The sequence below is a fragment of the Cervus elaphus genome, chromosome 14 (genome assembly GCF_910594005.1).
Source record: "Cervus elaphus chromosome 14, mCerEla1.1, whole genome shotgun sequence".
Taxonomy (NCBI): domain Eukaryota; kingdom Metazoa; phylum Chordata; class Mammalia; order Artiodactyla; family Cervidae; genus Cervus; species Cervus elaphus.
In genome coordinates this window covers 68,367,555-68,380,792 of record NC_057828.1, presented here as the reverse complement: position 1 = coordinate 68,380,792, position 13,238 = coordinate 68,367,555, and the positions used below count along the sequence as shown (strand labels likewise).

General features: G+C 39.0%; 1 protein-coding gene across 5 annotated transcripts in view; it reads right to left on the bottom strand.

The window, feature by feature from the left end:
• HMCN1 (hemicentin 1) overlaps positions 1–13,238 on the bottom strand; it is a 516,590-nt gene that overhangs the window by 127,028 nt on the left and 376,324 nt on the right. For all 5 annotated transcript variants that reach the window (XM_043924342.1, XM_043924345.1, XM_043924344.1 and 2 more), the window contains 3 exons: positions 12,464–12,577; positions 6,038–6,225; positions 4,253–4,349 (listed from right to left, as the gene is read on the bottom strand). In XM_043924342.1, the coding sequence (XP_043780277.1) occupies positions 4,253–4,349; positions 6,038–6,225; positions 12,464–12,577 (399 nt within the window). The remainder of the gene's footprint in view (positions 1–4,252; positions 4,350–6,037; positions 6,226–12,463; positions 12,578–13,238) is intronic.

Below are 13,238 nucleotides of genomic sequence, written 5' to 3'. Positions count from 1 at the left end.
GGCAAGGCATATACAATGGTCCAAACGGGGAAAAGAACATGAACCCGAAGGCTGACCTGACCAGAGTTTGAAGAGCAAGGTTGTTGGGGAGTTAGGCTGGAGAGTAGACAGGATTAAAGGACTAAGCAGGATCAAGTCCTACAAGGTCCTCTGGGTATCTTAAGGATACTGAAATACAGCCTAAGGAAAGGAAAGAGAAGAGTGGTTTACTCAAAAATTCACTTAAAAGATACCACTCTGGCCACAGTGGAGGGAACTGGTGAGAACGCTAAAACAGACTCAGAAAGACCAGTTAGGTGACTATTGCTGTGATAAGTGCAAAAGATTATAGTGCTATGCTCAGGATGGTGTCACAAAGAACAGAAAAGTGATGCTTTGGGTGTGAGGTTTAAGGAGGAGGAGGAATCAAGGATGACATTCCTTTTCCTGGCTTGAACAGTGGGAAGATGGTGATTCCCTTTACTGACACAGAGATCCCTGGAGGAACACATTTTGGGGAAAAGGTAATAAGCTCAGTTACATATACATTGTCTTAAGAATGACTATCACACATTTGTATTGATAGGAAGTAAATATCTGAATAGAAGAGTCTAGAGATCCTGAGGGGGGCCTGGCTAGAGATAAAACTTTGCAAACTATCTGCACATAAATGGTATCTAAAATTTGGGAATTCATGAGATCATACGATGCGTGAGGAAGAGTTCGAAGAAATGAAGTCAAGGGCTTAGAAAAATAAGAAGTGATAGTCAAGTAGGAAGGGAGGAACTAACAAAGGAAACTGGGAATGAGAGATTGGAAAGGAAAGATATAAATAAGGGGCGTAAGTGTCACATAAGCCAAAGGAAGAGAAATTTTGAAAAAGATGGTCAAATGCTAAAGAATGTCAAATGCTCAAAAGTAAGAAAGGTAAAGCCTGGAAAATGCCTACTGGATTTTTGATGTCATTTCCTGAATTCAGTGAGCAGCTTCATTGGAGTTGTGGGGGTGAAATCTGGTGAGTAGTGGAGGGAGGAGTGAGCAGGAGTAAGGAGATGGAGACAGTAAATATATACAGCATTTAGAGAAGGTTTTTTGAAATAGGGGGCAAAGAGAGGGAGGCAGCTGAAGAGAAGTATTAGGTCCAAGGGAGAGTTTCTTATTTTTATTTTTTAAGAGGGAAGAGAGAAAAAAAAAAAGAGGGAAGAGAGAAGTAAATTTAAGTGCTCTTGGGAAAGAGCCAGTAAAAGTGTGAATTTCAATATTGGAGAGGAAGAGAGGAGACTGTGGGATTTCTCAGGGGGTAGTGGTAGGGATCTAGAGCCAAGTCAGTCTTTGGAAGGCAGAGGAACTCTTCCATTCTGTGTTGTAACAGAAGGAAAGAAGAAATGGCAATATCAGATGCAGCTGATACTGTCAATTTGATGGTAGGAATTAGAAGTGGTTTCTGCAATATGCCTTCTCTTTTCCCTGTAAAAAACAGGAGATAAGGGTATTGACTGAAAGTGAGAGGAGGGCTGTGATTAGCTGATTGTTTGTGTCCCCCCAAAATTCATATACTAAAACCCTAACTCTCAGTGTGGTTGTATGTGAAGATGGGGACTGAAAGGAAGAAATGCAACATAAATGAGGTCATAAAGGTCATAAACCTGATCCTACCAGATTACTGTCTTTATAAAAATAAGACACCTGAAAGCTTCCTTGCTTTTTCTGTCCATGTGTGCTCGTGGAAGGGCCTTGCGAGGACAAACTGGTCATCGACAAGCCAGAAAGAGCCTTCATCAAAGCTGAATCCTGCTGGAACCTTGATCTTAGACTTTCCAGCCTCCAGACTGGTGAGAAAATAAACTCTCATTGTTTAACCACGTAGTCTCTGGTATTTTGTTAATGGCTGCCCGAGCTAAGACAGGGGCCATGTGACATTCGAGAAGGTATGAGAGTCACTCTGAAGTAGAGACATAAGGATGTGCCCTAGCCAGTATAAAGGGCTCATTCCAAGCAGTACCTGTGAATTTATACTCCAATATTTCTGATGCCAAGAGTTTCTCCAGCCAGGGTTACCTACCTAGGTGTACGTATGGAATTCAGTTGAGAGGTAATACAGAAAAGCAGCTAAGTTTAAAGCCTCTGAAATCAGACTACCTGAGTTAAAATCCTGGTTCTGTATTTGCCAGCTGTGTAACTTTGGCCATGTTACTTTATCTCACAGAGGTTCATCTTTTTCATCCGTAAAAGAGATATATAATAGGACCAACCACCTGGGTTGAGATAATTAAGTAAAATAACATATATAAAAAGACCTGATGCATCATCTTGTAGGTATCAAGCAGTCAGTATGTTGTGTTGCTATATGTGGAGCTGAGCTTTTATTAAGCAAGAGCACTGAGAAGACATGGGCTAAGAGCAGTAATTGATATGTTGGTCAATGAAGGCTAAGCTGGATGTGAAGGAAAGCAAAGACACCGAGGTATGAAAAAAACTGGAGGTCAACAGAATGAAGGTTAGAGACCAAAACGAACCAGCACTGTTGTCAAACAAATGGTGTGGTTTTAGGGAAGCAATTTAAATGGTTTCTCCCCCACGTGGATTTTCCAGTATTTAATCCAATATTAAGTATGGATTCCTTCTGCAGTCACGAGATCAAGATAGCATGAACTGGTAAAAGAGGAGACGCCCTCCTGTCCAATTCTTAACAGTAAACACTAATGGCAGCTGCCTCTCAATTCATGCAAGGTTCCCAATTCAGATGATTCTGCTATACATTGAGAAACTGGATATGAAGGAAATATAATCAAGGAACGACAAATATTTATTTAGCAACTACCATGTCTTTAGACTAGGAAGACCAAGGTCCATAAGAAATCACCATTTGTCTACAGCATTTATAATAAAGTTATAAGATAGAGGTGAAGATACAGACATATAAAGATAACAAGGTAGCATCTGTGACTGCTAAAACTGGGGTTTTTATGAGATGCTTTTGACCACGTAAAGGAAGAAAAATGAATCCTGCCTTGGGGAATCAGGAAAAATAATCAACACTTTTATTTTTCAACATTTATTCTACTGTACTTTATAGATTAGAATGTATACTTTCACAATGATTATTACTGTTTAATTCATTCTTTCCAGGAAATCGTAACACATTTTTACCATTTCGGTCAGATTTACTCAACAAAAGTTGCTAAGCACTGGGACTGCACAGATAGCCGTGGCTCAAATCGGTTACACAGCATCAGTACCAGATACTGCTCGACATCAATACTTCCTACATATCACACCACAAAAGAATATCCATTGTGCTAAATAAAAGCCTTTTGAAAGAGGAAATGTTTCACTAATGTCAAATTTCTGCTATTTTCAAAATGAGCCAGAATTTGGTATATAAACCACACAGAGTGAGAGTGAGTGAAAGTCGCTTGATCGTGTCTGACTCTTTGCGACCTCATGGACTAATTAGTCCATGGAATCTCCAGCCAGAACACTGGAGTGGGTAGCCTTTCCCTTCTCCAGGGGATCTTCCCAACCCAGGGATTGAACCCAGGTCTCTCACATTGTAGGCAGATTCTTTACCAGCTGAGCCATGTGAATCAAACAGTTAAAGAAAATCTGTTATAATAATTGTTCACCATTTCCAATTTAATATTCTGGAAGCAGCTGTGTGTCATGAAAATAAAATTATTTATGGTTGACATCCAACAGCACTTTTAGCAAAAACAAAAAAACTATTAGTTATGGAGTGTCTAGCATTTATCGAAAACTTAAAATCTGATAAATGAATTAGATGTATGGATGGTTCCTAGGAATTATTTAACTCCACAAAGTGACTTTTTCTTCCTTGGGGAGTGTACTAAATTCTGGAGGGTGTAACTAAACATGAATTCTATAACTGAGGACAGAAACTGGTTCCAATCAGGCCCAGTGGGTAAATTTTCATGAGTAGAAGAGCTATTTTTGGTTCTTACGTCATATAAACTTTTACTCTTTGGGATTTCAAATTTTGATTTTTTTTTTTTTTTTTTACTTTAAAATACGTAGGAGTAACTACTTTGTCTTAGGGGACTGAAATAATATAAAAACAGTCTTCCTAAAAGATTTGTACTTTATAAATCCCACAAGCTGCAGTAAGAAAGAAAGAAGGGGAAAGATTGAATGAATGCTGGCTCCACACATTGTTCAAGTTAAAAAATAGGAAATAAGCCTACATAATCTAAAACACAGTTTTCCTGCTTTTTCAAGCATACTCTAACAGATGTTTTTGGAACTGAGCTCTTACCATGAACATTGAGGTTAAAATATTTTTTGGCACTTCCAGCTGTGTTCTCAGCAATGCACACATATCTGCCGATATCTGTTATTTGACTATTTAGAACCTAATGGGAAAAATGAAGAAATTCCAACTGAAACTTTTTAGAAAGCAACTTGTCAATTTTGAGAATAAACAATCCATATTCTTTCTAGTTAATACCAGATAAACATAATAAAGAATTTTTGTAAGTAACACAGCTGATGCTGGTTTTTATGAGGTCAATTAAATAAACATTTATAAAGATTTCTAATCAGAAAAGGCAATTGCATATTGACTTGCATATTGACTAGGGAAAGTGCCAAATCTGTCTCCCACTTCCCCATCTACATCGCTGCCTATGTGACTACATCACTGGAAGTTCCTCCCATCAGGAAGTGGAATAAAGATGTAGAATTTGTGTTGGCCTTATGACCAGCTTTGACCAGCAGAGTGTGATGGATGTGACAGTGTTCCATTTCAAACCTAGGCCTTGTGTGCGTCCCCTCACTCATCTGGAAGCCTGCCACCACTCTTTGAGGAAATCAGGATTAGCTCGCTGGAAGGTGAGAGATCACATGGGAAGAGTCATCCTAGTTATTGCAACCGAGGCCCCAGAAATGTGCAAGAGCCCAGCTAAGACCAGCAGAGCCACTAATTCAACCCACAGTATGTAGACACTTGATTGAGTAAGCCTTGCCAAGACCAGAAAATCACCCAGTCAACCAGAAGGCTTGTGAGCTGAATAAATCCCTACTGTAGGGATGCAGTAGCTATAGCTATGTAGTAGCTACTTTTTTAAAATTATGCAGACATTTCTATCAATCTATATATCTTTTAGTGCTAGCCAACGGAAATATTTAAGCATTTAGCTAGAGGTTGTATGTGCATCAAATAAAAAAAGTCATGATGTTTAGAAGATACTTTAAGAGTTCAAGATTATTTATAAGTAGTGAATCTCATACTTTCTTTAAAAAAATAAAGAACTCCATGAGATATGTTCTGGGTTGGATTCCCTGATGCTTAAATTCTTGGGCCTACAGAACATCATTAATATATTTGAGAAGTAATTTCTTAAGTTGTGTCCTAACAAAAGAGTTGGTGTTATTTCTACAAGTGCCTATCTTTCTTTTAGGACACTTAAAAAGAAAAAAATAAAACATGCCCATTAGTGCACAATAATTCAGGATATTTATATGATTTCCATTATTATCAACTCTTTGCCAACAGAGGACAAATTTTAATCTACACAGAGCCTTATACCATATAGAATCTTATCATCAGAAATCTGCAATGAAAAGATTATAATAATTTGCTTATAATTTGATTTTTAACACAGAGGCCATATTACAGTAAATTTAGGTGTATGTGTGTTTGAATGTACAGATGACTTCTGGAAGAATTCACATAAAACTGTTAACAGTGGTCACCAGTGATAATGAGAAAATAATGAGGAAGAATAATTGTATTTTATATCCTTTTTATGCTGTGTTGTTTTTATAAATGGGGACTGAAGCCCACCAGGTTCCTCTGTCCATGGGATTCTCCAGGCAAGAATACTGGAGTGGGTAGCCTATCCCTTCTCCAGGGGATCTTCCTGACCCAGGAATCGAACTGGGGTCTCCTGCACTGAAGACAGATTCTTTACCAGCTGAGCTACCAGGGAAGTCCACAAATATTTATAAACCAATACAAATTATTTCTAAAAGCAAAAAGACAGTGATTATAAAATACAAAGTCAAATAGCTATTTTTAAATTAGACTGTTTACTGTTACCTGAAGAATTCTGCCATTAGACAGAAACTTATGATGCTCATCTTCTAGCAACGGCTGCCCATCTTTCTGCCAGGAACTCCTCGGTGCAGGGCTGCCACTGGATAAACACTCCATCATCACGCTCTTGTTCACCAGCACGGTGACTTCTTCAGGGAGATCGCCGTCTGCTCCCTTGATAACCGGCGGCACTAGTAAGTGATTGAAATAAAGAGAAAAGATGGGAAGCAAAGTCCTTTCGAAATTATTCTAGCTTTATGACAATTTTTTAAAGTTTGGGATAAGAGAGAAGCAAAAGCTGAAGAAGAATCCATGATCCTGAAGTAACATTTTATATTAATAAATTAGGGTGGTGATAAAGACTATGTGAATTTGGGTTTATATTTTCCTTCCTCACCTACCTTGGACTCCCAAAGTTTGCTTCCCATTTAGGTTAATACTGATTATTACCTTTCCGCACCACCCTCACAGACTCCCCTCCCCACCCTTAGATCATATTATAGTTGTTTTTTTTTTTAATCTCTGATCCCAGGTTGATGAGGGTGGGAGCAGAAAGCAATGATGAAGCCAAGTAGCTCCAACTTCAATGTTTGACTGTCTATCACACGCTGCCCCCATGGTGGAAATGTCTAATGTTCTCTGTTTTCCATGGGACCAAAATACCACCCCGACCACTGTTTCTCTTATTCTCATACTTAAGGAAAGGACTAAATACATCTGATATGTGTTCCCACATATCCTTTCTTACCATCTTAAGGGACGGCAATTCACTACCATGGAAGGTAGTGAACCCTACTTGACCCGCCCTTGGTTTCTTGACTGCATTTTTCACCTATTCTAGGACTTGCTCCATCAATCTTGTACCTTCCTCCCATCTGCACACACTCACTAGAAACTTTAACTTGTCCCTGTCTGTTGGAGCACTTTCCTTGATCTATAAGCAAGTTCAAAACTCTCTTAAATATATTATTTCAAACAAGCTGTTATCCTACAACTCAATTATACCTCTTCCTGACTCTTCAAAAGCTCCTAAGAGTACTCTATATTTGCTTCCTTTTCTATCTGATTATTTGCTCAATATATATTCTTCTGTTCTGTGGTTGAGTACCACACCATACTAAACATAAATTGATCTTTTGAATTTCACCAATGATTTTTTAGTTTCAAAGCCAAATGACCTGTTTTAGTTTTCATTTCTTTAAATTTACTTTGCTCATAGTGATGCTTCCTAAGGCCCACTTGACTTCACATTCCAGGATGTCTGGCTCTAGGTGAGTGATCACAACATCGTGATTATCTATCTGGGTCATGAAGATCTATTTTGTACAGTTCTTCTGTGTATGCTTGCCACCTCTTCTTAATATCTTCTGCTTCTGATAGGTCCATACCATTTCTGTGCTTAATTGTGCCCATCTTTGCATGAAATGTTCCCTTGGTATCTCTAATTTTCTTGAAGAGATCTCTAATCTTTCTCATTCTATTGTTTTCCTCTATCTCTTTGCAATGATCCCCGAGGAAGGCTTTCTTATCTCTCCTTGTTATTCCTTGAAACTCTGCACTCAAATGGGTATATCTTTCCTTTTCTCCTTTGCTTTTCACTTCTCTTCTTTTCTCAGCTATTTGTAAGGCCTCCTCAGACAGCCATTTTGCATTTCTTTTTCTTGCAGATGGTCTTGATCCCGGCCTCCTGTACAATGTCACAAACATCCATCCATAGTTCTTCAGGCACTCTGTCTATCAGATCTAATCCCCTGAATCTAATTGTCACTTCCACTGTATAATTGTAAGGGATTTGATTTAGGTCATACCTGTATCAAGGAGAGAAAACCACTAGACCATTCAGGTATGACCTAAATCAAATCCCTTATATTATACAGTAGAAGTAGAAATAGACTTAAGGGACTAGATCTGATAGAGTGCCTGATGAACTATGGACAGAGGTTCGTAACATTGTACAGGAGACAGGGATCAAGACCATCCCCATGGAAAAGAAATGCAAAAAAGCAAAATGGCTGTCTGAGGAGGCCTTACAAATAGTTGTGAAAAGAAGAGAAGTGAAAAGCAAAGGAGAAAAGGAAAGATATTCCCATTTGAATGCAGAGTTCCAAAGAATAGCAAGGAGAGATAAGAAAGCTTTCCTCAGTGATCAATGCAAAGAAATAGAGGAAAACAACAGAATGGGAAAGACTAGAGATCTCTTCAAGAAAATTAGAGGTACCAAGGGAACATTTCATGCAAAGATGGGCTCGATAAAGGACAGAAATGGAACGGACGTAACAGAAGCAGAAGATATTAAGAAGAGGTGGCAAGCATACACAGAAGAACTGTACAAAAAAGACCTTCATGACCCAGATAATCACGATGGTGTGATCACTCACCTAGAGCCAGACATCTTGGAATGTGAAGTCAAGTGGGCCTTAGAAAGCATCACTATGAACAAAGCTAGTGGAACTGATGGAATTACAGTTGAGCTTTTTCAAATCCTGAAAGATGACGTTGTGAAAGTGTTGCACTCAATATGCCAGCAAATTTGGAAAACTCAGCAGTGGCCACAGGACTGGAAAAGGTCCATTTTCATTCCAATTCCAAAGAAAGGCAATGCCAAAGAATGCTCAAACTACCACATGATTGCACTCATCTCGCACGGTAGTAAAGTAATGCTCAAAATTATACAAGCCAGGCTTCAGCAATACGTGAACTGTGAACTTCCATATGTTCAAGCTGGTTTTAAAAAAGGCAGAGGAACCAGAGATCAAGTTGCCAACTTCCCTTGGATCATCGAAAAAGCAAGAGAGTTCCAGAAAAACATCTACTTTTGCTTTATTGACTATGCCAAAGCCTTTGTGTGGATCACAACAAACTGTGGAAAATTCTTCAAGAGATGGGAATACCAGACCACCTGACCTGCCTCCTGAGAAATCTGTATGCAGGTCAAGAAGCAACAGTTAGAACTGGACGTAGAACAACTGACTGGTTCCAAATAGGTAAAGGAGCATGTCAAGGCTATATATTGTCACGCTGCTTACTTAGCTTATATGCAGAGTACATCATGAGAAATGCTGGGCTGGAAGAAGCACAAGCTGGAATCAAGATTGCTGGGAGGAATATCAATAACCTCAGATATGCAGATGACACCATGCTTATGGCAGAAAGTGAAGAGGCGCTAAAAAGCCTCTTGATGAAAGTGAACGAGAAGAGTGAAAAAGTTGGCTTAAAGCTCAACATTCAGAAAACTAAGATCATGGCATCCAGTCCCATCACTTCATGGTGAATAGATGGGGAAACAGTGGAAACAGTGTCAGACTTTATTTCTGGGGGGCTCCAAAATCACTACAGATGGTGACTGCAGCCATGAAATTAAAAGATGTTTACTCCTTGGAAGGAAAGTTATGACCAACCTAGACAGCATATTAAAAAGCAGAGTCATTACTTTGCCAACAAAGGTCTGTGTAGTCAAGGCTATCGTTTTTCCAGTGGTCATGTATGGTTGTGAGAGTTGGACTGTGAAGAAAGCTAGCGCCGATGAATTGATGCTTTTGAACTGTGGTGTTGGAGAAGACTTTTGAGAGTCCTTTGGACTCTCAAAGATCCAACCAGTCCATCCTAAAGAGATCAGTCCTAGGTGTTCATTGGAAGGACTGATGCTGAAGCTGAAACTCCAATAAGAGCTAACTCATTGGAAAAGACCCTGATGATGGGAGGGATTGGGGGCAGGAGGAGAAGGGGACGACAGAGGATGAGATGGCTGGATGCTATCACCGACTCCATGGACATAAGTTTGGGTAAACTCTGGGAGTTGGTGATGGACAGGGAGACCTGGCGTGCTCTGATTCACGAGTCGGACATGACTGAGCGATTGAACTGAACTGAACCGTATCAAAGGTGTAGTGGTTTTCCCTACTTTCTTCAATTTAAGTCCAAATTTTGCAATAAAGAGTTCATGATCTGAGCCGTAGTCAGCTCCTGAGAATTCCAGCTGAGCTATTTCAAACCTTAAAAGATGATGCTGTGAAAGTGCTGCACTCAATATGCCAGCAAATTTGGAAAACTCACCAATGGCCACAGGACTGGAAAAAGTCAGTTTTCATTCCAATCCCAAAGAAAGGCAATGCCAAAGAAAGTTCAAACTACCTCATAATTGAACTCAACTCACATGCTAGCAAAGTAATGCTTAAAATTCTCCAAGCTAGGATTCAACAGTATATGAACCGAGAACTTCCAGTTGTTCAAGCTGGATTTAGAAGAGGCAGAGGAGCCAGAAATCAAATTGCCAACACCCAGTGGATCATCAAAAAAGAAAGAGCATTCCAGAAAAACATCTATTTCTGCTTTATTTACTACAGCAAAGCCTTTGATTGTATGGATCACAACAAACTATGGAAAATTCTTAGAAACAGATGCGAATACCAGACCACCTGACCTGCCTCTTTAGAAATCTGTATGCAGATCAAGAAGCAACAGTTAGAACCAACATGGAACAATGAACTGTTTCCAAATTGGGAAAGGATTATGTCAAGGCTGTATACTGTCACCCTGTTTATTTAACTTACATGCAGAGTACAGCATGAGAAATGACAGGCCGGATGAAGCACAAGCTGGAATCAAGATTGCCAGGAGAAATACCAGTAACCTCAGATATGCAGATGACACCACCCTTATGGCAGAAAGTGAAGAGGAACTAAAGAGTCTGTTGATGAAAGGGAAAGAGGAGAGTGAAAAAGCTGGTTTAAAACTCAACATTCAAAAAGTGAAGATCATGGCATTCAGTCCCATCACTTCATGGCAAATAGATGGGGAAACAGTGACAGACTTTCTTTTCTTGGGCTCCAAAATCACTCCATATGGTGGCTGTAGCCATGAAATAAAAAGACACCTGCTCCTTGAAAGAAAAGCTATGACCAACCTAGACAGCATATTAAAAAGCAGAGATATTACTTTGCTGACAAAGGTCTGTCTAGGCAAAGCTATGGTTTTTCCAGTAGTCATATATGAATGTGAGAGTTGGGCTATAAAGAAAGCTGAGCGCCTTAGAATTGATGCTTTGGAACTGTGGAGTTGGAGAACACTCTTGAGAGTCCCTTGGACTGCAAGGAGATCAAACCAGTCCATCCTAAAGGAAATCAGTCCTGAATACTCATTGGAAGGACTGATGCTGAAGCTGAATCTCCAATACCTGATGCAAAGAACTGACTCATTGGAAAAGACCTGATGCTAGGAAAGATTGAAGGCAGGAGGAGAAGGGGACGACAGAGGATGAGATAGTTGAACGGCATCACCGACTTGATGGACAAGCTCCACTTCTTGATAACCTTTTTTATGCCTTGGATTCTATGACTTCATAGGTTACATGAACTCCTCAGATTGTTCCTCTTCTAATCTACTTTCTTTGTCCTGTCTCCTGCTTGTAAATGATGCTCAATGATCTTTTTGATATTCCTCTCTATCTATAACACTTTCTGTTGAAAAATCTCATGCCTCTTAATATCATTTGTTTGTGTACAACTTTCAAACCTATATTCTTAGTTCAATTCTCCCTCTTGTGTTGTAGTTCCGTATTTCCAATGTCTCTTTCAACATCTTCCTGAGTATCTTGGTACCATGCTAAATTCAACATATCCAAAACAACACTGATTTCATTCTTCTCAAGTCATGTTGTTTTCCTAAATCTTTTATTTTTATTACTCTTTCTATAATTTTCTTAATCACACATGACAAAAATCTGTTTCATCTTATACTCTCAGATAAGTGCCTACCTCTTCATATAACCTAATCACTTCCTCTATAAAAACTTTCATACCAACTGATTCCTATACATTTTCACTGCTACTTCTCTAGCTTAGCTCCTTCTAATGAAAACATCTATTTTTTTCCTGCTTCTACTACCATCCCCTCTCTTTTCCCTTAAAGGTACAGTACTTCTACTCTTAGTCCATGCATTCATAACATGTCTCTAGTCCCAGGGTGGACATGTAAATTATGCCTTATCAGTGAGGCCTCTTGGCCTCTGTTTTTGGTTCAAATATGGATATGTGACTCATGCTTGGCCAATTAAAGCCACGGAGATCCTATTTTAGGACTTCAGTTGTAAATACTGGGAAAGAAAAGCAAGCCAAGAGAAAGAGAAAGTTCAGTGGATCTCTTCTGAGTCACAGAAGTTAGACATGATTGCAGCCTAGGAGTTTTCAGGTTCATGGATCAGTGATTCTCTCTCTCTCTTTTTTTTAAATTTAAGCCAGTTTCTTATTTGATAGTTCAGGCATACTAACTAAGGTGCTCTCAATTTGTATACGACAGTTCCCTGGGAGAACTATCAGTTTCTGATTATCTTTATGTCTCTAACTTGCTGAGTGCAACAGCATGCAAACATTAGTCCCTCAAAAACCTTTTGAGTGAAAGAATGCATAATAAACAAAAACCAAACAAACTCACAGAGTACACGAATGTCATACTGAAGGGAATCTTCTCCAGCCTCATTCACAGCCACACACATGTATCTCCCAGCATCTTCTACTTTAGCCCGAGGAATCTGTAACACTCGCCCTCCTGAAAACAGATCCCAGTACATATGTCTACTTCTCTAAATCTTAGAGTGAAAGTGGTCATAAACAGAGCTATAACTTTTCAGCTCTAACGACTTCCTTACATTTTCTAAGGCCCTCACCCAGTGTTCCAGTGTTAACCCCACATACCACATTTATACCAAACAGTGCATTACTGAAAAGTGACCCAGCATATAAACGAGACCTTCTGAGAACTAAAGAGCTTATGTAGATTTTCCTCAAGGGAGGAATGTTGCTCTATGCCCTGCTCATGTTCCATGTGGAATGCTGTTACGTGGTGACTTCTTGCTTTTACATAAAATTCTAAACACATGTGACAGGAGCCCAGCAGGTCACAGAGAGTCAGACATGACATACTGACTAAATGATAACAAACAATAGCAACAAAAGAAGTTTACACTGTTGGAGATAAGTACTGATTTGAGCAAATAATAGCCAAGGATATAAAAGGTATAAAGTATACCATTATACATATGATTTTGAAAGAATAGCTATATTTTCAAACTTTTCATGATGGTGTAATTTCAAACAGAGAAAAGTTGCAATATTTATATAAAAATTTTATCTATATCAATTATTTATATTTAAATCCATTAGTTTGATCTCTGTCATATATATGTACATATTAACTTTTATTTATATAT